At 35.0% G+C, this 25,422-nt stretch overlaps 1 protein-coding gene across 1 annotated transcript; it reads right to left on the minus strand.

Annotated features, from left to right (window-relative positions):
• Positions 1-433: 433 nt before the first annotated feature.
• LOC145666249 (uncharacterized) lies at positions 434-25,422 on the minus strand. The gene is made up of 4 exons (XM_081733315.1): positions 25,108-25,422; positions 16,607-16,697; positions 12,913-13,057; positions 434-944 (listed from the first exon to the last, which is right to left on the minus strand). Exons 1-4 carry the CDS (start codon positions 25,295-25,297, stop codon positions 720-722), a joined length of 651 nt encoding a protein of 216 aa, XP_081589441.1. The 5' UTR covers positions 25,298-25,422; the 3' UTR covers positions 434-719.

Raw genomic sequence — 25,422 nt, forward strand, 5'->3', positions numbered from 1 at the left:
ACAATATTTGCTGCATAGTGAATATTTTCACTTGTTAGGGAGAACAAGCATTGAACATGTATTTTATTGTATTGTTTCGCACAAGGGACTAACTTTGGCATCCCCATTTCGAAATACCACGCTACGCTACTGAATCCAAGCAACCAAAAATTACATTCTTGGAGTTAAGTTTCGTTGGTTGTCATACGACGATATGGTACACCACATTTGCCCGGTCGTATTCAGCTATAAATTGGAAAGTTAATATGACAATTAAGTTAATTATCTATAAACTTAATTGAAACTAGTGAAATATTGTAATTGTTATCGGAGAAACATGTATTGAAAATTGAAAAGATCATGGGATCGCAAGAAGTGTATTGAAAAGAAAGAAACAAAGAAAACAATCCAAACAGAAAAGCAATTTTGAATGAGAAAGAGCAAAAATTTACAATAATGCATAGTTATTTTATTAAACACTTGCTAGTTTATCAAAGGTTCCATTGACAATAAACAGAAACGAAACTTTAACATTTTTGATATGCATCAAACAATTATAGTAATAATAGTAATACATTAAAAAAAATCGGAATTGTGACATCATTTATTTTCTTGCGCAAAATGTTTCCAGTTCATAACTTTTTTCTCTTTTTAGATATTTTTGAACTCAAGCTTAGAGGAAGAAGTAAAAGAGAAAACTAAAGGCGTGTAATTGAAAATAAGAGGAACAAGTTTTGCTTCTAAGAATTCTCAATCGTGTCTTCTGGTGAAACTTCGAACTCTCCAGACCCCTTGCGTGATGCTGTAGCAGACGTTTGTGGTTGATCCCAATTAATCCGTAACTTGAAATTGGGTAACATTGCGGAACGAATAAGAGGTAAGACTCTCAAGTAGAAATCAATGAAAAATACAAGAATAACTTCTGCTTCTTTTGGAGTTAGGATTTCCATTCCCAAAGGCGGCCGCTGAAAAATATAGAAATTGTTAAAAACACAAACCAAAAATGTCACTAGTTCAGATCTGACAAGTGTTTAAATAATAAGGTAGTTAGGGATCTCTTGTTTGTCAAACGTCAATTAACAGATTAATAATTTCCTTCTACAACAAGCAAGACTTTATTTTACATGAATTAAGGACCAAAAATAGAAATTCAATTTATGCTCTTTCGCAGGAGACCAATTCGACAAGCTTGGAGCCTTATATAAATGACAGCGTTTTGGTACTAATGAAAAATACAAATTACGGCATAAATGTTAATTTTCCACCCATGTTGTGCAGATGCTGGTCGATTACTCGATGAGATGCAAGTTGGTTGCTGAGATGATCCTTGGACCTCTCCCTTACCTTTTTATATGATATAAATTTCGTCATTCAGACCCTGAGGTTCTCCATAACAGCCTTGTTTGTCCACTTAATTACTTTTTACGCTACGTGACTGCCGGAGAACCTCATTAGTCCACGATAAGTGTGACTGTTTATCCAAAATTCTTTTGTAACCTAATTTAAGTACACATACATTTTTTTACATATAATTACTAGAAAACAATGTTAGTTATTTGACAAAAAACTGTTTTTGATATATTCCTTTTTGCAATATATTGAGCTAACTTTTCTTTTCTCAACTCATGACATAGTTTCATTACACAAGGGAACATTCCGATTTGGTGAATTCAATTGCTAAAAAATTATTGCTAGCACTGGATTCAGCAACAAAAGAAACAGAGAAAAAGAGGGTGTTTAGTGGCAGACCATATACAGGATGGGACATTGTTGGAATTATTTCTTTACGTAGGTTCTAGCTTCTTTCTATAAACTGGTAATCTGTCTTAAAATGTCCCATTAATCTCTATCGTGCTACTACAGCCATGCTACTACAAAATCACTACTTCACAAATCTTCTCAAGTTGTTTTATTCTCAATCAGAACCTATCTGATTATTTTCTTTACAACTCATTACCATCATACACTCTTCTACTCATATTTATCATCCATTTAAACTCTAACACAAATATCTGCAACGGCCTCTTCCAAATATCTTCATTAAACTCTTCCATGAACCTAATCTCTATAATCTCTACATAATCTCTATATTCGCACATACTCATACTATCTTAGCAACGGCTAGTGTCACATTTTAAAACCCTTTTTACCTACCTACTCTTATATTCCAACATTCTCCCCTCTTTACAAAAACAAAATTATACATCTTTCAACAAAATCTAATCACTTGTAACCTAATCAAATAACTGGTAACCCAACCTAACATTACACATCTAATCTACCAACATACAACAGAACCTAATCATCAAAAAACATTAATCCTCTTTAAGAACTCTCCGACTCAATCGAATTAACTTCCTTTTCTTTCCATCTTCTGTTCTTCCCTCTTCTTGGTTGAGCATACCACCTGTCCAGTAGGAAATCAATCTGTCCTTGCATGCACTGTTGTTTCTCGATCAACTTAATAATAAGTTCATCCCGTTCTTGTTCTTGCAGTCCGCATATTCCCGACGTATTCTTCTTCTCTTCCATAGAATCATACTTCTTATTTCTACCATTTAGCCACTTTGACCAGACCTGTTTGAAACGTTTACTAGACTTGGTTGACTTCTCTTCCATTATACCCAATGCCGGGTAGTTAGGTAACTCTGCCTCCTTTGAATCCGACCTATACACTTGTGGTACTTCTTCCATTACTAATTTCCTGTCTCTCATTTCATCCTTGCCCTTGGTTAACTCTTTGCTCTTCTGATCAAACCATAAGACATCCGATAAACCTAGGTGTGGATCTTCATGTGATGAGGAGGGTTCCTCTACACTGTCACAAATTATGTGATCCATGTTCAACTGGCTAGCCATCTCTACCAATTCTTCTTGTTGTGATTTGGGACTGTGAACAATGGTATTCTCCTGGATTTGAAATGTGCTATACTGGCAGGCTAAAGCAAAATGATTCTGGCGACCGCATTTGAAACATTGTTGTCCCCACGCAGGACATTCTCTTTTCCTATGACGTAATCTACAAAAACGACATCTAGTTGCTAATTGGGAAGACGATTGCGTCGAAGAAGACGATTTTGGCGATGATACACTGCTACTAGTCACCTGTCTGTCCTTCCATTTTGAGAAACGCTTCTTCGTATGGTTCACCATATTAATCCCACTTTCTGTCTTAGGTTTATATAAACGTAACTGTTGTTCCGTACACTCCATATTGAGGGCGATTTCCGTAGCTAACTGAAATGTCAGATCCTTGGTATTCAATAGTTTACGTCTGATCGACTCGTCACCAACTCCGAATACAAACTGATCTCGTAAGTTTTCTTCTAAACAACAAGTGTAGCCACAATATGACGATTGCTTCTTAAGGTCCAATACGAAACTGGTAATGGATTGGTACGGCTTCTGTTTCATTGAATGAAATTGATATCTTTCCGAGATAAGATTAACTTTGGCAGCATAAAATGTTTTCATCGCTGTTTTAATTTCGTCATAAGATTTATCTGAAGGGGAAGCAGGCCAACAAATATTACATATTTGCTCATAGGTTTCTGATCCAATCACTGCAAACAAGGTTGATACTTTCCGTTCTTCTGGAACTTGTGTGGCAATGCACAAATGCTCAAACCGATCTAAATATGCCTGTAAACGATCAGTCTCACTGTTGAATGGCGGAAAACTCGGTAACGAAGACATACTGATTTATTCGTTCTCCTTCTACTCAAATATCTATCTATATGTATCTATATGTATACATATCCTATTCGACTGCGCCATCTGTTGGAATTATTTCTTTACGTAGGTTCTAGTTTCTTTCTATAAACTGGTAATCTGTCTTAAAATGTCCCAATAATCTCTATCGTGCTACTACAGCCATGCTACTACAAAATCACTACTTCACAAATCTTCTCAAGTTGTTTTATTCTCAATCAGAACCTATCTGATTATTTTCTTTACAACTCATTACCATCATACACTCTTCTACTCATATTTATCATCCATTTAAACTCTAACACAAATATCTGCAACGGCCTCTTCCAAATATCTTCATTAAACTCTTCCATGAATCTAATCTCTATAATCTCTACATAATCTCTATATTCGCACATACTCATACTATCTTAGCAACGGCTAGTGTCACATTTTAAAACCCTTTTTACCTACCTACTCATATTCCAACAGACATAAGTGAGGCCAAAGTGCGAACATAGAACATAGGAAATGTCTAGATATGCAATGTTAATTTTGAAACGAGTAGAGGGCTTGAGGTCAAATGTATGTAGAACTCCACTTAATAGGCATAATGTGAACCATGAGAAACATCTGAAAAGCCGCCATGTTGGAATTAGCGCAAGAAGAATATATGTGAAAGGGCCATGTGACATATGACAAAGGCACCGTCTATTGAAACCAATAGTGACCATTAGAACTTGAGACTTCTGTTTATTTGCAACTGTTATGAAACTTAAGAATGATTGTGTGGTTGATGTAAAAATGGAGACGGCAGTGGGAGTATTTGAAAAACGATAAGATGGACAATCGGACTCTTCACAGCTGTCTCCAGTATTGAAATTGAAGCAGTAGTCGACAGGTGTCATGAATACGCCAGGTGATGTTTGCAAATATCAGGTTTGTAGAATGAATATCTAGTCATAGCTTGGAACCTGGAACCTTGGTGCTGTGAACTGTAGGTAGGTGAATGATTGCAAGTTTATGAAGTAGTCCCGTTGTTATATTTTGAAGTCAGAACACAGAATTACGTATCTGTTATACATTTGACGAAATTCGTATACAGACGGAAGGAAAACACTGTTGTATTATTGACGTGCAACCATCAGGAGGGATAAGGAGAGAGGAGGAATAAGGAGTCAGGATAGTTACCATTGTCCGGTTTCTGCACCAACTCTTCATCTTTATTGGTTCTCTATGAATCAACGAGAAGTAGCAGTTTCATCTGCTCTATAGAAGGCCAGAAAGCGTCTATCATGAACTCTTTCAGCCTGTCCTTGATCATACGAAGCTCGTATTTGCACTTTTACCAGCATGTGCACGAATATTGAGTGAATCGCGACGCTTATTGGCTGAAAAGTGGCCTCATTCACATTTGTGGTTGTTCCTCATTCACGTCATCTTTACGACAGTATTGTTATGTTGCCATAGCGTGAAACACCTCTTTTTGCAGAGGTCTCAAATTGTCTTGGCCTTTATTGATTTCAATAGGTGGTGTGCGTCAAGAGCCATATTCCACATTTTCCCGTATATTCTTCTTGCGCTAATTCCAACATGGCGGCTTTCCAGATGTCCCCTATAGCTCACTTTACGCCTATTAAGTAGAGCTCTATATACATTCCTCATATCCAACATTTGATCTCAATCCCTTTACTTGTTTCAAAATTAACATTGCATATCTAAACATTTTCTACGTTCTATCTTCGAACTTTGGCCTCACTTATCTCCTACCCCGTATACGGTCTTCCTCTAAATATCATCTTTTTCTCTGTTTCTTTTGTTGCTGAATCCAGTGCTAGCAATCATTTTCAATAATTGAATTCGCCAAATCACAGTGTTCCCTTGTGAGGTTTGTAAAGTAGTTATTTAATAATTCTGAGGACAAAAATTAAATTATTATTATTATTATTATTATTATTATTATTATTATTATTATTATTATTATTATTATTATTATTATTATTATTATTATTATTATTATTATTATTATTATTATTATTACCATTTCGAGAGTGACTGCTTCCTGTCTTGAAAAAACCAGGATGTATATTGTTGAGTTTTCACTTGTTAGGTAGGAAAATTTATGGTTGTTTTCCTTCTGCTTTCATATGCAAAAGTGAAGCTTTTTTTTATTTTAACTATCTTGACCTTTTTTTATTTTAACTTTGTGCACCAGACTAAAAAAATTCTCGTCTCGATAACTAGATGAGAAGTACATTTTTAAATTAGAGCCCAGACAGGAAAGTTCTCGAATCTTGTGGATATTAGCTCTCCCAAGTCTTAGATCTCAAACAGTTTCTGCGTTACATGATTCACAGTATAAAAACTATGAATTGCTAAAGTGATTGCCGAAATATAATGTAGATAATTTATTATTGTTTAAAGATACACATGTAATTCACAAGATACTCCAATGATAAATGTGGTGTACGCGTTTCATCCTTTGTGGACCTCTTCTGACAGGCAGTGGCATATTTAGGTAGGCTATGGGGCTCAAGCCTCATTACATATAAGAACTGTGTTCTTTTTTTCTTTCTTTCGTCCATTCTACTCTTCTGTTTCTCTTTCTTAGTTGTTACTTTCTTAGGTTTCTCGCAACATACTTTCGAACGTTGCCGAAAGTTATGATTTAAATTGGCCACCGTCAGTAACACCAAAACTAAGAGGAGCTGATAAGCAAAACTGGTGTTCCACACCAACTTGCACGGACATCAACATAACGGGACTTTAGTTATTATAGCAAAGCTGGGGGCGAAGGGGTTAAATAGCCCCGGAAATTAGGTAGGCCAAGAGAATGATTCCCTTGTCTTCTATGAATAGAATAAAAGGTTAGATTCACTGCTAAATTTTTGTGTGTATCATATCACATAAGATTCACCAGTCTGCAATTCTTGCCATTAAAACTCCAATTTATGCATAAATTAAAATACCGGTATATGTAATTCTCAAACACAGGTGCGCAATTGCCCTCTGCTTCTCCGTGTTGTACATAGCCCCCCGAAACAAAATCCTAAATACGCCATTAGGAACCACTAGTGATGAGCAAATGCAAGACCAAAACCAAGACCGGGGTGGTCTTAGTCTTGGTCTTGGTCTTGCACATCCAGTCTTGGTCTTGGTCTTGCACTAGAATCCTTGGTCTTGGTCTCGCATGCCCAGTCTTGGTCTTGATCTTGGTCTCGCATGCAAGAGTCTTGCAAGTCTTGCATTTAAGAAATCTCAAGCTTTTCATAGGTAAATTTTACTATGGATATGAGGGATAATAAACTCTACAATGCGCCAATAGTAACATAAATATAATGCATGTTTCTAAACGTAATATAGTTAAACTTTGTGTAAATATCATGATAGTGTACACCATAGGTGGTGATTTCCTTTTTTAATGGGTGCTCAAGCTTCACTACCTGTAAGATATGCCTAAATAGATTATTGAAATACCATGAATTGCAAAATTATTTTTACACTCTGAAGGCGTCAGATTTTTCTTTTTAACCACGATTAGCTAATCCTAGTATTAATCAAACTTCCAATTAAATATTGAGATTTTGTTTTATAGATTCCAATGTGTACTCTATAGGGCAGAAACATTGATATTACGCTAAAGAGAAGAAAAAAATTGGACTCTTTCGAAATCGTGGGTATGAACAAAAAAGGAGAGAATTATTTGGATAAAACTTAAAACGAATGAGAAGGTATTTAAAAAAAAAAGCAGTAGGGTTAAAGAGAAGAATTTTAGATTTGTTAAGAGGAGGAAGAGGAACTGGTTAGGATATTGGTTGAAGAGGAACTGTGAGGGACGTGCTGGAGGGTATTGTGTAAGGAAAGAGAGGGAGGGAGCGAAGAAGACTAGTTGAAGGAAGGTGTTAAAACAGAAAATTGCTACGTCAAGACGAAGAGACTAGCTGAGGACAAGCTTCTCAATTGCAGCAAGTAACCTGCCAATAATGGCAGAATAGCTATTATGAAGATGATGATATATTTAGCAATATTGACTAGAAAAAGAGAGAGAGAAAATTAAAATAATAATCATTATAATCAAACGTCTTAATATTTTAGAATAATTTGAGTGAAAACTAAAAACGATTCAACTGTCTGTCTTTTGTATAGATTCAATTATATAAATACCTTTGACCTGTATTGGAAATACAAAAGAACGGCATCGAACTCCAAGTTATTTGAAATAACTGTACAAAATCTCTCTCTCTTGTGAATATGGATTATTTATTGTTGTATAATGTTATATCGCTCAATCCTCGTGTGCCATATACCTGAGGATGCTAAAAGTTATATTGATAAATAATTATTGAACGTATAAACACCCGCTCATGAAATCCAACTTGCGGTCACATACACAAGTTTTTGTCAATGACATGAAAATGTTATTTCGATATTAATTTTGTGAGCACACATTAATTATTTCTAACGGATGCTTAATCCTTGGAACCAAGGCTATATCCATATAGTCGGTACCTATGGTGTACGGAATTACCGATTTTCAATACTAAATTTATCTTTAGTTTTAGGAGAACACCACTAATATGTTTTGAAATGATGTAATATCTAGTTTTTCGTAACACGATTATGCACCGATGCTAAAAGTGATGATGATGATGAGAAATGAATGAAATGGTGGAATGAAGGAAGTAGGAGGAAATGGGGAAAACCCCGAGAAAACCTACGCACACGGTCTCTGTCCACCAAAAAAACTCACATGGTGAAAGCTGGGATCGAACCAGGGACCCCAGCACCAAAGATGAGCGCTCTACCACTGAGCCGGTACTTGTGCAAGACTCTTGCACAAGAGTCTTGGTCTTGCAGGTATGGTCTTGGTCTTGCATCGGGATTTCTGGTCTTGGTCTTGCATGCGAGAGTCCTGCAAAAAGTGCAAGACCAAGACTCTTGCGCTCATCACTATTAACCACTATTGCTATTGGTTGGGAATATTAATGTACCCCTCCCCCCAGATTAAAGAAATAAAAAATGTTCTTAGGTTTCAAAAATTATACAGGCCTAGCGTAAATGATTCATTTATTTTGAAAAGGCTACATTTTCAAAAGTGTTATACGTAGACACATGAAAGATATACAGTATATGAATAGAACCACAAACTCACCGAGTTTATACGCCCTCTACAAATGTTCAATGTGTACTAACTCCTTTGGTGACACGACACACATCCAGACGGTACTGGAGCTCACTTCTTACATAGTCCTGTCAATTGTTTGCACTGTAGCACTGATGCGTTCTTTAAGCTCGTCTAAGGACTGCGGTAGTGGGGGTACGTAAAAAAGGTCCTTAACGTATCCCCACAGGAAAAAGTCGCAGGGCGTTAAATCAGGAGATCTGGAAGACCAGGTGCATTTCCCTTTATACAAGCAACCAATGTCCTTGAATTGCCGATACCACCGCAAAATGCTATGTTTATATGTCGATTCTTTTCCATACTCTCTTCTGAAAGCTCCTTGCATCACTATAATAGACGAACAGCTGGAATACAAGCAACACATAAACTTTTTTCTTGCTTTCCCTCCGTTTTCGACAGGTACTAACCTCGTACTGCCACACCTGATCGGAAAGATAATCGACTCGTACTGCCACACAGTACAAACTTGGTGAATTTGTGGTTCTTTTCATATATCTTTCATTTGTGTACGTGTAATGCTTTTGAAAATAGAGCCTTTTCAAAACGAATAAATCATTTATTCTAATCCTGTATTTAGTATAAGGCTTAAGGCAATATATCACACTCAAAAATTTATATCAATTAGTCCAAACCTATTCTTTGCTGAACTATTCTGATATCTATACTTCGTAGATAAAGTTTTCAAAGTCAAATGAAAAGTTTGATTTAACATGAGCAAAGTATAAATGAATGAATATATGGAACAAAGAAATATAATTTTAATATAACAACAGTGAATAGAATCATTAAATTTCTCAACTGAATTTAAAGCAGTCTGGTTTACACTTGTTGCACTCAAACACAACATTTTAAATATCAAAGTAAACAAATCCAACCATATTTTAGAATAATATTTAAAGTTTACTTTTACCAAGTTTACTTTTCAGCATCTCAAAACAACACCAGCATAATAATCAATATACAACTTTTACACTTTCCATAACACTTTTATGCGTATTTGTTTGTATTTTTAATGGATAATTTTGTTAATTAAATTTGTTAACAACTGACCAGTTCTGTTTTGAAAGAGCAATAAACTTCAAGATGTATTCCAAACGAACCGATTAGTTCTAAAATCGTATGCTATAGGAGAGCTACTATGGCTCTGTTCACAAACATAATAAACTGATTTTTTTCGTTACAAATTCGTTACAATGTATTCCTTTCTATGACGCTTTCCTGCATATTTTTCTCTTCACGTAATGTGTAGATCAGTGATGAAATGGGGCACACGGGTCTGAGTCTCACTTTTGAGACTTCGTCTAACCCAGACATATCCAGACAGCACTGGTGAACCGAACCGATCCAAAAACCCAGACAGACACGGTACCTCGAACAGACACGCTAACCCGGGAGCATCCGAAATGGCTCTGTAGTTTATTTTATAGTGTCTGAGAATTTTATAGTTCTTTAATGATGTTCGAACATTAATTTGTTTGAATCTCAGCGTTAACATTTCTTAATGGATATTTCATGTCATGAAGATGTCGAATATAATTTCATGTTAATTTTCCTTCCCATACTGAAAAATAATTAAGTGGTTTTTCGAACATAGTCTATACTAAAATATTTAATAAAACACTCTTTGGGCTCGTCGGTATCAGTTAGATTCTGGACTATTTTTGCAGGATCGCTTGATTAAATTTGGACGATCCCACATAAGTATGTTATCTTTTTTAAATTCTCCTGGGTCTATACTCTGATAAACCTTGCAGTTATCTTTCAGTGCAATACCTTGCAGTGCTTTGACACAAATATGCAAACAAAAAGCAAGAAAGCGAATTACAGATTTCGTGAGAAGACATAGAGATAGAGAGAGAGAAGAATCGTGTTTGTTGGAATTATAGCGCTGCCAAAATGTCTTGAGCCGTGGTCAAAATGTGAACTAAAGTTCACGCCTTCGACACACCCACGTGTTGAGTCAATAAGGGTTCAGCTGCTGCTAAGCGAGCAAGCCTTGCAACCGTCTTCGCCAAAAGCAGTGGAATTCCTTCAGTCAATAGCAGCGTTCAGAACCGAAGACTAGGTGTCAAGTCAATGTGGTGTATCTATAGCAGCCTAAAGCATACTCTTCATGTGTATGACAATGTTACGTTGTTTCCAAGTCACTCCAGGACATGGATCTATTCGGGTCATTTCGGGTCATGGGTTTGTCCGTGTCATCGGGTCTGACTGCCTGTAAGTCTTTCAGGTCCAAGTTACAACTTCGTGACCCATTCCATTACTAAATGTGGATATATACACATACAAAACTTAGGCGCAAGCTACAAAGGCCACGTTGAAATACAGTACAATATCACCCTATTAGAACGTAGATACTGCTTACATATGTAGATAGTGTTCATATATTTTTTTAAGTTGCATTATATCCCATTGAAAGCATTATTTATTTACCATAAACTACTAAACATAAACCATAAACATACACTTTGAAAATACGTATACACAACAGATAGTAAAAAGATAGTTACGTGGAATATATTGCAAATAAATCTTTTTTTTAAGGATGAATACATCATTTATTTGTATTATTAGATGTAACTGATATATTTTTTTAAACAAATACTGTTTCAATTACAACAGATTTTTTTACAATACAAATATAATGTGGAAAAGATAGAAAATAAATGAAACGTGTTTATTATTGTTGTTATTGGGTAAAATGTCTACAATATCCCATTCTTCACCCATTTGTATTTGTTCATGTATAGGCTACTACATATATAAATAAAACGACCTTGACAGAAAACAGTCAACTATTCCTCAGCGAAGTACAACTAAACAAAAGAATCTGACAACGACTTTCAACGTACAAGATATTCAAAATTTCATCGATAAATGCCAAGCAAACTTATCTATCTATGTATCTATAGGGTGTCTCAGGAGAAGGGGTAATACTTCGAAAAATGCTAGTATGGGTGATCCTAAGCAAAAATGTTCATATGAACATGGGTCCTAATCTCAACGATTTGAGAGCTTCAGTTTGTGAACCATTTTTGACTTTATGTTGCTTACCTTATATTTATTCTACAGAGGTGTGACAGCGGATTTGAAAGATGATTAGATGACCTTTCCAATGGTCTGCAACATGTGACAGTGGTTTCTTTGGAAGAGAAGTTATTGAGGGATATTTGGGAATCAATGTTGCTATCCAATTTCTTTAAATAACTTTAACTTTCCCAAATTTCTCTCAATAGCTTCCCTTCGAAAGACACTACTGCTGCATGCTTCATAACGTTGGGAATTCATACCTTTCAAATTCTTTATGTCTCCCCTCTGAAGAATAACTACGGAGTAAACAATACGCAACATAAAGTCAAAAGTGCTTTACAACCTGTAGCTCTCAAACCGTTGAGATTAGGACCAATGTTCATATGAACATTTTTGCTTAGAATCACGTATACTACCATTGCCCAAAATATTGCCTCTTTCTTCTGAGACACCCTATATATATATATATATTAAACATTCGTAGAGCTAAGGGCTCAAAATAATCAAAACAAATTCAGGACACAGATTCACTCTCATCAGATTGTGACCTGAACGATCACACATACTTGCTATCGCATTTTTCACACATTTCTGTTCTATCCACTAGTAAGATCTTTTCTCCACCCAGAATAATTAATTAGAATAAGAGAATAAATATTTTACTTGATACATTTAATTGCCTAATGAATATCTACGTTACTTTTCATACATGTAGATCTTGTAGACCAAAATTAAATTTTGCATATAAATACATATATGGCATAAATTGTGCCATATGATTTTTCTTTTAATTTAATTATTTTATTATATTATTTAACAAAAGCATTGAAAACAAGTGTGTCATTCCGTTTCTTCCTATTGAAACTTTTAGATATTTCAAATGTTCCTAGGTATAAGAAAAATAAAGTATTTTTGGAAAACATTATTTACAGGATTTTTTCGTTTGTTTATTTCTTTTTGCTCATAGTGTTACCTTATGACTGAAACGAATGCTCAGAGTAGTTGTGAATTCTATATAAAAATCCTCTTACCTCTACACAATGTCGAAGAAGTATTTCCTTGAAGTACAAATATGTATCATCAACTGTTCGCCAATAGGATGCCATCACATACTCATGAGTTCGATAGAATAAGCTAAATACAACAGATATTTTTTCCTTATTGAGATTTTTATCCCTGAAAATTACAAGAAAATTTATAAAACTTTTTTTTTTTTTCAAAAAAATCTTAACCGATTTCTCACACTTAACTCAGTTATTTACAAACAACAAATACATTAATGTACTATGAAAGGGTAATTAGAAGGCTATTTTGCAGTAATTAACCGAGCATCTGTTGAGATGTTTTCTACTCTAGCACCAAATATTACCACTATATCTTAAAGAAATGTAGTATGTGAGACCTCTGGGATGGTACAAAACAGACAAAAAGAGAATGTCAAAAGTGGTGCACCTAGTCGAACTTATGCGTAAACACACACACTATATCTATATATCTATGTATATATATATATATATATAGAGAGAGAGAGAGAGAGAGGAAAAGGAATCTTTTTAGATACTTAGAAAGCGACATTTTATTTCTTTCAGCTACCGCTTTCTTGAAAGAGAAAAGATAAAAGATCAAGGCAGAAATACTTGAAACTAAGCGTGAACATTTTGATAAGAACTAAGTGAAATTCGAGATTTTTTGACTTGGAATCAATTTGTAAGTCTCTTACAAAGCTGTAGCTGTACTAAATAAGAAGGCGCACTACGAACTGCTTACTTTCAATTAGAATCTACTATTTTCCTAAAGGTGTAGTTCAAAACTTTGATTTTGCTGCAAATGAACTTTTGCACGCTTTATGGTAGCTAATACAGTCGTGCTACGTCTTGTACTTAATTTATATACCCTGATAATAATGGCAGATTTTTCTTCAATGAAACTGTTAATTTTTTCCCATTCCAGGAATCATTAATTGACAACTGACATTTCCATTCCAGTATCTCATCATTTTTGTAGAGATATTTGGGAAAGAATCCCTGCTACAGTCCTCTCCTGGAAAATTTCTGAGGATGACGCGTCCGCCTCATACCCCGGCGGACACGCCAGTGGTGAAAGCATTGAGTTTTGTACGTTTTCTGAGGTTCACAAGGAAAAAGAAAAAAAAAGCAAATGCTTGAAGAGTTTAAACCCTCTGTTTAAGTTTCATTTATGTAGGTTGGTTTATCTTATATTTTTTTCACTTACTGAAATAGAACATTGTGTATATGACTCGTCATGGCATATCACAAGCGTTCGTACTCATTCAGTAATCAAGGAACACGGTGAGTAAGTGATGGAGTGCTCACCTCTGGTGTGAGGGGTCTCTGGTTTGATCCCAGGTCATGGAAATTTATAGTGGGCAACATCGTTTCTCGAAGTTCTGGGATTTCCTCCCACATGAACATTCCCCAATTATTGTATAATCATTCACTTTCTTTAATCATTCGTCTGCCTTACCTGCAGGATATAAACATAGGACTTGAAACTAAAAATTTCGTCTCGTTTCATTCAGCAATAAACCAATTGGAATTAGTTTGTTATCATTACTGTTCTATTATATTTGTTAATTTGTTGATTTAAATGTTACATCATGTGTTCAAAACACTTCAGTCGATCTCTAAATTTTAACTAGACCGCTACTTACCTAATTCTATCAATTATATCAGTTATATACATTGCATGAGTAATATAATCAATTTACACGACTATGAAATGATATTGTTAATGTGTTAAGTAGTTCGATAATAACACTGGAGAGTTCCCAGAAAGCTCATAGATATTATTATCATCTTAAGATTGTGCGTGCTAGTATTGAATTCGGCAGATAATTTATATTATTACTTGAGGAAATGTTTTCTCCGGGTGAATTTCCTCGGGATCCTTCCGAAACGCATTCCTTATCGTCTACGACGAACTTTTATACTAGAAATTTACACTGTACTGTCAATCGCTCTGCCTGTATAACGTTAATATTTTACTAAGTATGAATAAGATTTCGCTTTGTAAAGCTGGTTAGTGACCTAAACATGATGGCATTAATTAGTGTATTAAATCAGGCTTCAAATAATGTTCATTTACATAAAGGTATTAAATAAAATTACTGTCACAGTAGCATTCGTGTGCTTTTACGTGTAGATTACATTATAACTTTTAGAAGAACTGCATAAGTATGTATGCTCATAGGTGCTGATTGTGCTGTGCTACTAAGAAAAAGTAATACTAGTTACGTATATATTAAATAGTTTAGTGGGGCCGCGTTGGCTCGTGGTAGAGCGTTCACCTCTGGTGCTTGGGGTCTCGGGTTTAAACCCTGCTCCCGCCAAGTGAACTTTGTGGTGGACAAACACCGTGTGCGTGGGTTTTCTCGGGGTTCTCCCGTTTCCTCCCACTTTCTTCATTCCACCATTTCATTCATCTCTCATCATCACCGTCTCCTTTAGCCTAACCGGCATAACCGTTAGACGTAAAACTCAAAAATTTCATTTCATTTTCATAAATAGTTTCGTAAATCCAATTCATTAACTTAATTACTGAGTAATAATATAGGCCTACAACTTACATGCCTAATACTTGATTGTATAATATTGTAAATTAGTACACTACAACTTTGTACTTATGTATTTTAAATATATTCAAATAATTGCTAATAAATAAGTTGACAAATACATTACTTTTTAAAGAAGCCTTAAATTCTGTTACTTTCTTCAAAACCTTTGTTTTATTAGCAATGTTGTACACACTTCAAAACCCTGATCGCATCATTCTCTAAGTCGTTTCCCTATTGAGGAAAGCAGTTTCCCCTGAACCGACAGATGACGTACAAACATGGTGGTGATTGTTTTTAAGCGCACAAGTAACAGACCTAAATACAATCGCAAATTTCGACTAGTTAGAATCATCGCATGAGCGAAAGGAAGTGTTTCCCGTAATGAGCTAGCTCTTAAGTATTTTATAGAGCAATAATTAAAAACATCAGTGGAAATGTCCACTAGACGCCTGTCTTTTTTTTTTATAGGATATTATGTTAAAAAGTAGTTATTTTTTCTACTCTACATTTTTTCACCTAAAAGGAAAGTAGCAAAACCTATAGATTACGTCAAAATAAATACAGGAAATCCATTTATACTTTATTTAACAGTTAGTGAATTTGTACGCACTTACTTTTTCTTTAATCTAAAATATGAAAAAAAAAAAAAAAAGGCAGGACCTCGGTTAGAGAAGAATGGAAATTGCATTTTCTTTCAAGTGATTACAAGTTACCCCCTGCGACATCTATGAATGCGTTTGCGACGTTAGCACCACCAAGCGACTGATTTAGCAACTTCGTACAACTGTTGATCATTTCCCTAACATATTGACTTCCATCCGCACAAGAGAGAGAGAGAGAGAGATCTTTTCATGGAGGACCAGGGTGTTTTATTACGAAAGACTTCAGGGGCAAATGAGTTATCCAACTGCAGACTTTTGCCCATGGGGCAACCCATAAGATTAGTTAAATGCTATAGTATGGTAATGTGAATCGCCTCCACCATGAGGCTGCGAAAGTAATGATATGTGTGAGTTATATTTAACTCACGGAACCCGGGCTTAAATCTGGCGTGAGTTAAATTCAAATCGTATTTCAATTATTGTATTAATTATATTACGTTTTTTCACATGGATAAAAGAGTTTTTTTTTTTCAAAAATTCCAAACTTACCTACAGAATCGAATCACTTCATACATAAATTCCAACAGTATGTCTGCTCTCGGGTCCAATTCGTAACACCATGTCTCAGGATACTTTTTTACTAAAGAAAAAAATTAAAAATATATACCGTAATTGAAAACAGAAGAAAGGAAATGCATAGAAAGAATATTAAAAGTATTCCAAACATTACAATCCCCTGAAAATCAATCCGAAAGAAAGGCCACTGGGTAAACTTTTGTAAGATATCTTTCAGTTTAAAGTCCCCACTATTATCCATATTAGGCTAGGGAAGACGGATGGCTTAGACGAGTGAATGACGATGGAATAATTGGTGGAATGAGAATGTGGGAGGAAACAGAAATACCCTGAGAAAACCCACTGACACGATGTTGTCCACCACAAACTTACTGGCCGAGGATCAAACCAGGGACCCCACAGAACTCTACCACTGAGGCACCGTGTCCCCCTAAGCTTTAGTAAGAATCTTTGCAGTCGAATAATGCTCAAATTGCATAGAAGAACCCGTGATTGAACGGAATCAGGAAATTCGCGACTCATTGACCGGTAGACCTATGATAGGCAGTCCCATAACCCACCGGATCCCCAGACTCGGCCGGATTAGGACGCAGAGTGACCCGGTATGAGACGACGATACATCCTCATACACGAGGAGACTGCTAATGTAATGATAAAAAACATAACTCTCTCTCTTCGCACTAAATATAGAATTTTCTTCCTTGCTTGTTGTTTTTTGAGTTTGTACTTGTCAAATCATTGCATTGAAAGAAAACTACAAGTTCATTAGAGTATAAACGCGTGAGAATAACGGAAGATATAAGCTACATGTTTTTTATTATTAGTGATCGTCGAAGTTTAATGGAGGGAACCTGTAAAACCTGTCGTTTAGAATATAAAAGATGCCACTGGGCCCAAACAGCGTCTTGTTAAACTTTTTTGTATAGTTTATGTTCAAAAAATCACCGTATTATTTTTCACTATGGGGAGACGAATAAACATGAAATTATAATTACAATATTTAAGATTAACAAATGTTACACCGGGATTAAATCCAATGAATGTTTGAACTTACTTGAATAGTGAAGCTTATTAATCAACAATAAAATTCTGCAGTAATGTTGCCAGGGACAGATCAAGGGGGAGCGATCGGGGCGATTGCCTCCCCCCTTAGAAGAGGAAGCTTTCTTCCCTGGTTCGATCCCAGCTCGCGCCGTTTGAACTTTGTGGCGGACAAACACCGTGCTCGTGGGTTTTCTCGGGGTTCTCCCGTTTCCTCCCACTTTCTTCATTCCACCATTTCACTCATCTCTCATCATCACCGTCTCCTTTAGCCTAACCGGCATAACCGTGGAACGTAAAACTTAAAGATTTCATTTCATTTTTTTTATCTACTTCTTAAATCATTTTCAAATGAAAATCGACGCAAGTCAACATATTTCATTGGATTTAATAATGCTGAGAACTTAAAACATTATCTTCCTGTTTATCTGTATATTTTCTTAGAATATTTCAACCAAACAAACTAAGTTCGACACAGGTCGAGGTATTTGACTTGATTTTCCCTGGCCACTTATGGCTGTTTAGAAAAATGAACTTATTACCTCATAAACAAGCTATTTTACAATTAGACAGATGTGTGTGGTTGGTTTCCATGTATTTTGACTAGTTTCAAACTCCAGTTTGAAAAATGAGCTTTCCGTTTTATCTTTACAACAGTATTTCACTAAATATTTTAACCAAACAAATGGGTTGTTTGGCAAAATTAGTGCACTTGGGCAATTTGTGGCCTTTATCAACACGGCACCACCTTGCACTAATTTGCCATGAAAACGGAAACTTTTCGGGGACAGTTCTTTTGACAACCGCCTTGGTAATCGTCCGCTTGACAACCGGGTGCATGAAAGAAATATATTTGCCCGATTATATGTAGTTTCACCAACAAAATTGACATTTTGATTTTCATGAATAAAATTAATTATTTTCCATTACCATGCTAAAGAATTATTAAAATCCATAAAAAAGAAACTTTTACATTATTATGTTTACCCAATCCAATAACTATAAGGGTGTCCCAGAAGAAAGGGGCAATATTTCGGGCAATGGTAGTATGGATGATTCTAAGCAGAAAGGTTCATATGAACATTGGTCCTAATCTCAACGATTTGAGAGCTACAAGTTGTGCATCATTTTTTACTTTATGTCGCTTATGGTTCATCCTGTAATTATTCTATAGAAGTATGACTTACCGGATCTGAAAGGTAATGGAATGACCTTTCCAGTGATATGCAACATGTGGCAGTGGTGTTTTTGGAAAGAGAATTATTGAGGGAAAGTTAGCGAAGTAGCTCAAGTGGTAGAGCGTTGGCTTCGGATTCGGGAGGTCGTGGGTTCGAATCCCGCTGCCGACCATCCTGACTGAGGTTTTCCAGGGTTTCCCTCAGTCCTACCAGGCAAATGCCGGGATGGTACCTACTAAACAGGCCCTGGCCGATAAATTCCCAAATCCTTTCCATTGTTATTGTTGTTGTTGGATATCCAGTGTAAAATGACCTCTGAGCTGTATCTGGTGATTGTTAAATAAATAAATAAATATGTAAAGGAATTGGATAGCAACACTGTTCCTAAATTTCTCTCAATAACTTCCCTTCCGAAGATACCACTGTCACATGTTGCACACCGTTGGAAAGGTAATTCCATCACCTTTCAAATCTGTTATGTCTCACCTCTATAGAATAAATGCAGGATAATAAGCAACATGAATTCGAAAATGGTTTACAACCTGCAGCTCTCAAACCGTTGAGATTAGGATCCATGCTTATATGAACTTTTCTGCTTAGAATTACCCATATTACCATTTTCCGAAGTATTGCCCCTTTCTCCTGGGACACCCTATATAGATTTGTATTACTGTGATACTAAAATATTTTCCCTAAGTATGCCGCTGAAACTTATTGCTTATGAACAAAACCCAAGTTTAGATGTTAGGTACAAATGTCGTAAGTAAAATAAGAATTATTTTCTAGCTCTGTGCATTTAACATGTCAAAGACTCGTGGCAAATAATACGCATTTTAACTTCATTTTACTTGTAATCTAGTTTCCTCTTACATATTATTACATTGTTTTTCATCTCTTCGGACGATTTCAAATTCTTTCAACTTTTGGTGTTTCTATCCTTAATGCCTTCACGTCCACCATCTATCTTCTTTCAGTTCATTTTCTTTTATTCTCCTGATTTTATTTTGTTTAAAAATTGATTTTTATATGATATGTAGACATTCGGATTTCAGAGTGTTGGGTTCCTCATATCCATTTCTTTGCCCTGACTATACATTCTCGTTAATTGGGGAGATTATCTCAAGTGGTTTCTTGAAATCAATTGATAATCCTTTTTTAAAAAAAATTGGCTGTTCAAACAGATGGTTTGCACCTTGTACTGTGGAAGGACCCTACTATTCAGAAAGAAAGATTTGATTGATTTTTGTTGAACAGCTAGGCTGTTCGGAAAGGTGGTCTGTACCTTGGACTATGAAAGGGCCCAAATGTTCAGGAAAAGTTGTTGCAGATTGACTGTTAGGTTCTGGATAATGAAAATGTTTAGCAGAAGTGAAATAGAACTTTGTGAAAACAATTTGGCTAAAAGGCCAAAGTTCTGTACATGCAGAAACTAGACAACCATGTAGGGTTCTTTGACGAGTAAAGTAACATTTTTCTGTGAGATTTTTATGGGTAATAAATACTTCCTTATCCAGTCACTGCAAGCCTGGTGGTAAGCTGCTTTGAAAGGTTTCACTACAACACTGTCTGTGTTTCAATTTATGGGTTGTGTAAGGAGGCAAGCTTATCATGCGACATGGTGTTTCCTTCAAACTTGTAACATCCAAATCCTGGTGACTGCAATGTCCATCAAGTGATAGAACTGGATGAGATAGATCTTGTTTAGTGAGACATGTCTGGTCAACAAACAGCTTCATCCATTTTAAGAAAGATTTATCAGCTATCCAAACCCTTTCCTCAGCTGCGAAGATACTTTCCGGAAGAACATTTTCTCAGAATATCGTCTACTCGTTGTTTATTAGAAAAGACAAATAAAATGTTCCCATGACAATGATTCATAACTATTATATTCTTCCCTCTTTCACCAGATATAATTTTGCTGATTTTTTTTTCTATACAATCATCTGTGCCTTTGCCATGGGCAATTGTCAACAAGTTTCATTTCAGTTGTATACTCTACTTGTCGATAAATTATGTGTAGTCACAAGTTTTGAATAGTATTAAATAATCAATCTATTTGATGTCTCTTAAACCTGCAGCTCTTTGAAGATTTGTAGATTTCAAAGTTCTTTAAACTTGCTCCATATTGCGTTCCATATAATAGCAGTAAAACTGCTTCTCTGCCGCTTTAAGTTCATTATTGAATTGATAAGATAGTTTTAGAAGCTGAGTCAAGTCACATGTGAATTTTATGAATTCTTTTTTACTAAGGGACATAAATTTAGAGTATGTCTTTCATATAAAACACTAACTGTCGCTCCATACCTCCATTAAAGGTCTTCTGAAACCTGCACATCTGACGAAATAAGCTACAGTTTTGCCAGCTTGTGTTGGTCTTACTTTGCTTCCTAACGTTGTTTTAGGTACACACACACATCCCCCCCCCCCAAAAAAAAACAGCATGTTGTTGTGTCCAACACTTGGAAAGCACTTAATCGATAATATACTTCATATCTGCTTCAGCCTATTTTCCTTCCCCCCTCTTTTGGATTGTCATTTTCATTTGTAATGATGAAAAAAGAAAGATCTGACCACTATCTTTAAAATATACTATATTTTCTTCTACTGGAATATTGGTCGCTACTGGACGGCGATGGTATGTTCAGTTCGTCCTTGCACGTGGTGGTGCACTATAAGTAATACACGATGGACTTACCTTAAAATACACGATGGACTTATCTTAAAAAGAACTAATTGTGTCCAAAAATATAATAACTTTTCTCATTCAAAATATTATCAAACTTCTTCGGCTCCTCGAAATTCCCTTACTAATAAAAAAAAAAGACATCGCCCTCGAACTAGTGATGTGAGGCGGAAAATTTTCCGCGGAAAATTTTCCATTTTCCTCTATATTTTTCCGGAAAATTTTCCGTTCTAAAAAAATATCAGTAATCAAGTAACAATTCCTTAGCAATCATGAAATTGATTGAATTCATGTACAGAAATGTTAAAAACTGAAAGATCGTTTAAAGAATCTGAAAATTTTCATGGCTCAGACAATTTTCAGTACTATGTAGGAACAAGTTAAACAATTTTTCGTGAATCGAAATATCTTCTGCCTTATATGGAAAAATTGAAGAATTTTTTATGAGTCGGAAAGTTTTCATCATTTCGAAGCAAGAAGTAAAACAACTGTTTTCTGAATCGGAAAGTTTTATTGGTCTGTAAAAACAAGTGAGAGGAATTTTCATAGATCGGAAAATTTTCATCACGATGTAGAAACAAGTGGAAAACACTTTTCATAGGCCTGACAATTTTGGATATTATGTATAGTGATGTTAGGTGGAAAATTTTCCACTATATTTAACTGCACATAGAGCTACAAAATTGAATTTCAGTAGAGGAAAGTTAGTCAGCAAAAAATTATAATTTTCCAATTAGCTTTCGGGAACCGGAAAATTTTATATTTCAAGTTGAGAAGTAAACTTTTTAAGTGTTTCTCTCTCTCTATAGAAGAAAATTTTTCACCTCACATCACGGTTAAACAACGATGTAGGAATAAGTGAACTAAGCTATTACGAATCGGAAAATTTTCCGTTTCAAAATTTTCCGGAAATTTTTAATCACTGTACAGGACAGACAATTTTTCGATTCATGAAAACTTGTTCCACTTGTTCCTACATAGTACTGAAAATGATCTAAACAATGAAAATTTTCAGATTCTTTAAACGATCTTTCACTTTTTAACATTTCTATATATGAATTGAATCAATTTAATGAATACTGACGAATTGTTACTTAATCACTGATATTTGTTAAGAACGAAAAAATTTCCGGAAAAATATAGAAGAAAATTTTCCAACTCACATCTCAAGTAAACAACGATGTAGAAATAAGTGGAATATATTTTTATGAATAAGAAAATTTTCCGGAAAATTTTCGTCACTGTACAGGACAGACAACTTTTCGATTAATGAAAAATTGTTCCATTAGTTCCTACATCGTACTCAAAATTGTCTAAGCCATGAAAATTTTCAGATTCTTTAAACGATCTTTCACTTTTTAACATTTCTATATATGAATTGAATCAATTTAATGAATACTGACGAATTGTTACTTAATCACTGATATTTGTTAAGAACGAAAAAAATTCCGGAAAAATATAGAAGAAAATTTTCCAACTCACATCTCAAGTAAACAACGATGTAGAAATAAGTGGAATATATTTTTATGAATAAGAAAATTTTCCGGAAAATTTTCATCACTGTACAGGACAGACAACTTTTCGATTAATGAAAAATTGTTCCACTAGTTCCTACATCGTACTGAAAATTGTCTAAGCCATGAACATTTTCAGATTCTTTAAACGATCTTTCACTTTTTAACATTTCTATATATGAATTCAATCAATTTAATGAATACTGACGAATTGTTACTTAATCACTGATATTTGTTAAGAACGGAAAATTTTCCGGAAAAATATAGAAGAAAATTTTCCACCTCACATCTCAACTAGACAACGATATAGGAATAATTGGAGTATGTTTTTATGAATCGGAAAATTTTCATTGTACAGGACAGAATTTTTCGATTCATGAAAAATTGTTCCACTAGTTCCTACATCGTACTGAAAATTGTCTGAGCCATGAAAATTTTCAGATCCTTTAAACGATCTTTCACTCTTTAACGTTTCTATATATGAATTCAATCAATTTTACGAATACTGATGAATTGTTACTTTACCACTGATATTGGTTAAGAACGGAAAATTTTCCGGAAAAACATAGAAGAAAAATTTCCACTTCACATCTTAACTAGACAACGATGTAGGAATAAGTGGAGTATGTTTCTATGAATCGGAAAATTTTCCGGAAAATTTTCATTGTACAGGACAAACAATTTTTCGATTCATGGAAAATTGTTCCACTAGTTCTTACATGGTACTGAAAATTGTCTGAGCCATGAAAATTTTCAGATTCTTTTAACGATCTTTCACTTTTTAACGTTTCTATATATGAATTCAATCAATTTTATGAATACTGACGATATTTGTTAAAAACGGAAAATTTTCCGGAAAAATATAGAAGAAAATTTTCCACCTCACATCTTGACTAAACAACGATGTAGGAATAAGTGGAGTATGTTTTCATGAATCGGAAAATTTTCCGGAAAATTTTCATCACTGCCTCGAACTATGTGAGGTATGACTACAGAATCCCTCCACGTGTCATTGTAATACCTTGTGAGAACTTTAAGCCAGTGGACATTGTAAGACAGTCAAAGACTTTCCCCTATTTCTTTCTAAAATTACTTCGAATATTGCTTAATACTCATTGGTCCAAAGAGAATAGTTTACTCCAACCACAATTCATACTGCCTCTTTGCTAAATAATGATGTTAGCAATCAGTGGCAGCTTGAGAGTTCTACAACAGGGAAGCCACACCTTCCATGGCTTCAAACCAGCATTCTACTCGCTGCTTGGAGACCCTCAGTTATTTTTCACTTTTAATTATTTTTTGAATTGTGATGTGAGCTTCAAATATCAGAGGAAAACTAACAATAAATTTGCCACTGCATAATCACGTACCGAATTATTTAACTTTAGATATTTTATTCAGCACATAAAAATTTACGTTATTCAAAAAGTGCAAAATGGGTCCAAACTTTCCCCAAACTTAAGCTAACCCTACCCTAATTACTCCTACCTTACTCTACTCTACCCTACCTTACTTTATTATACGTTTTAAAGCGGTCCTAAAAATTTATGATTTTTAAATGTTCGTAACTATTATTACGCTTTTTGTCGAAAACCAGGCGGACGACCAACTTCGTAATAAATGCCCATTTAAACTTAACTTGCACCTTAAGGACACCACTTACGGGAGGAAACGGAATAGAGGGGATGGAAAAACAACCTAATCTTCCCTACTCTACTTGACCCTAGCCTAACACTCATGTACTCACTTAAAATTCGTCATTAAATGGTAAAAAAATTGACATTGTATGTCATTCCTGTAACAATTTGGCCATTTTTGTGTATTTCATATCTGCTTTAACCTCCTCAGTGGATTTGTGCAATACACTGTGCATCGAACTTAATACTTCAATAAACAACGAAACACTGCGCTTCGATGAGCACAAATGTATTTGAGTAACTGTCGGGCGGTTTTCATTGTTAAAACTAAGAATTGAAAAATATGTACATTATATTTTCTTCAATGAGTGTAAAATGAAAACGTAAATTTGCCACGGAGGAAGTTAAAGCAACAACTTACTCAGAAAATCCATTATTTCTTCTCTGTTTGTTGCTTTTTCTAGTTCTTCTACATCATCTTTGCTAAGAACATCCCATAAACTAACTTGAGGCTCTGGAGTTCTAGTATCAGGCTGAAACGGAGGTAAGTAATTTGGAACAATGTTTTCTTTAGTTTTATGACTATCGGTAGGTGTTGTCGAAGTCTGCATATTTTATAAAAAGCTGCAACTCTATAAGAATTTTTAGCTGCCTTGTCTCAAATCATTCAATACCACTTTTTATGACTTATATTTCTGTGCGTGAAGAAAGCATTTGAAATTACCAGTACACACCA

Source organism: Thermobia domestica, chromosome 1 (assembly GCF_964235325.1).
Source record: "Thermobia domestica chromosome 1, izTheDome1.hap1.1, whole genome shotgun sequence".
Lineage (NCBI taxonomy): Eukaryota > Metazoa > Arthropoda > Insecta > Zygentoma > Lepismatidae > Thermobia > Thermobia domestica.

Excerpts from the sequence above, each read along its gene's own strand:
- LOC145666249 (XM_081733315.1), bottom strand. The coding sequence starts at position 25,297 with ATGCAGACTTCGACAACACCTACCGATAGTCATAAAACTAAAGAAAAC. Across the intron at positions 13,058-16,606 it reads GAAGTGATTCGATTCTGTAG|GGATAAAAATCTCAATAAGG; the intron begins GTAAGTTTGGAA and ends TGTAATTTTCAG. Across the intron at positions 945-12,912 it reads TTCTTCGACATTGTGTAGAG|CGGCCGCCTTTGGGAATGGA; the intron begins GTAAGAGGATTT and ends TATATTTTTCAG.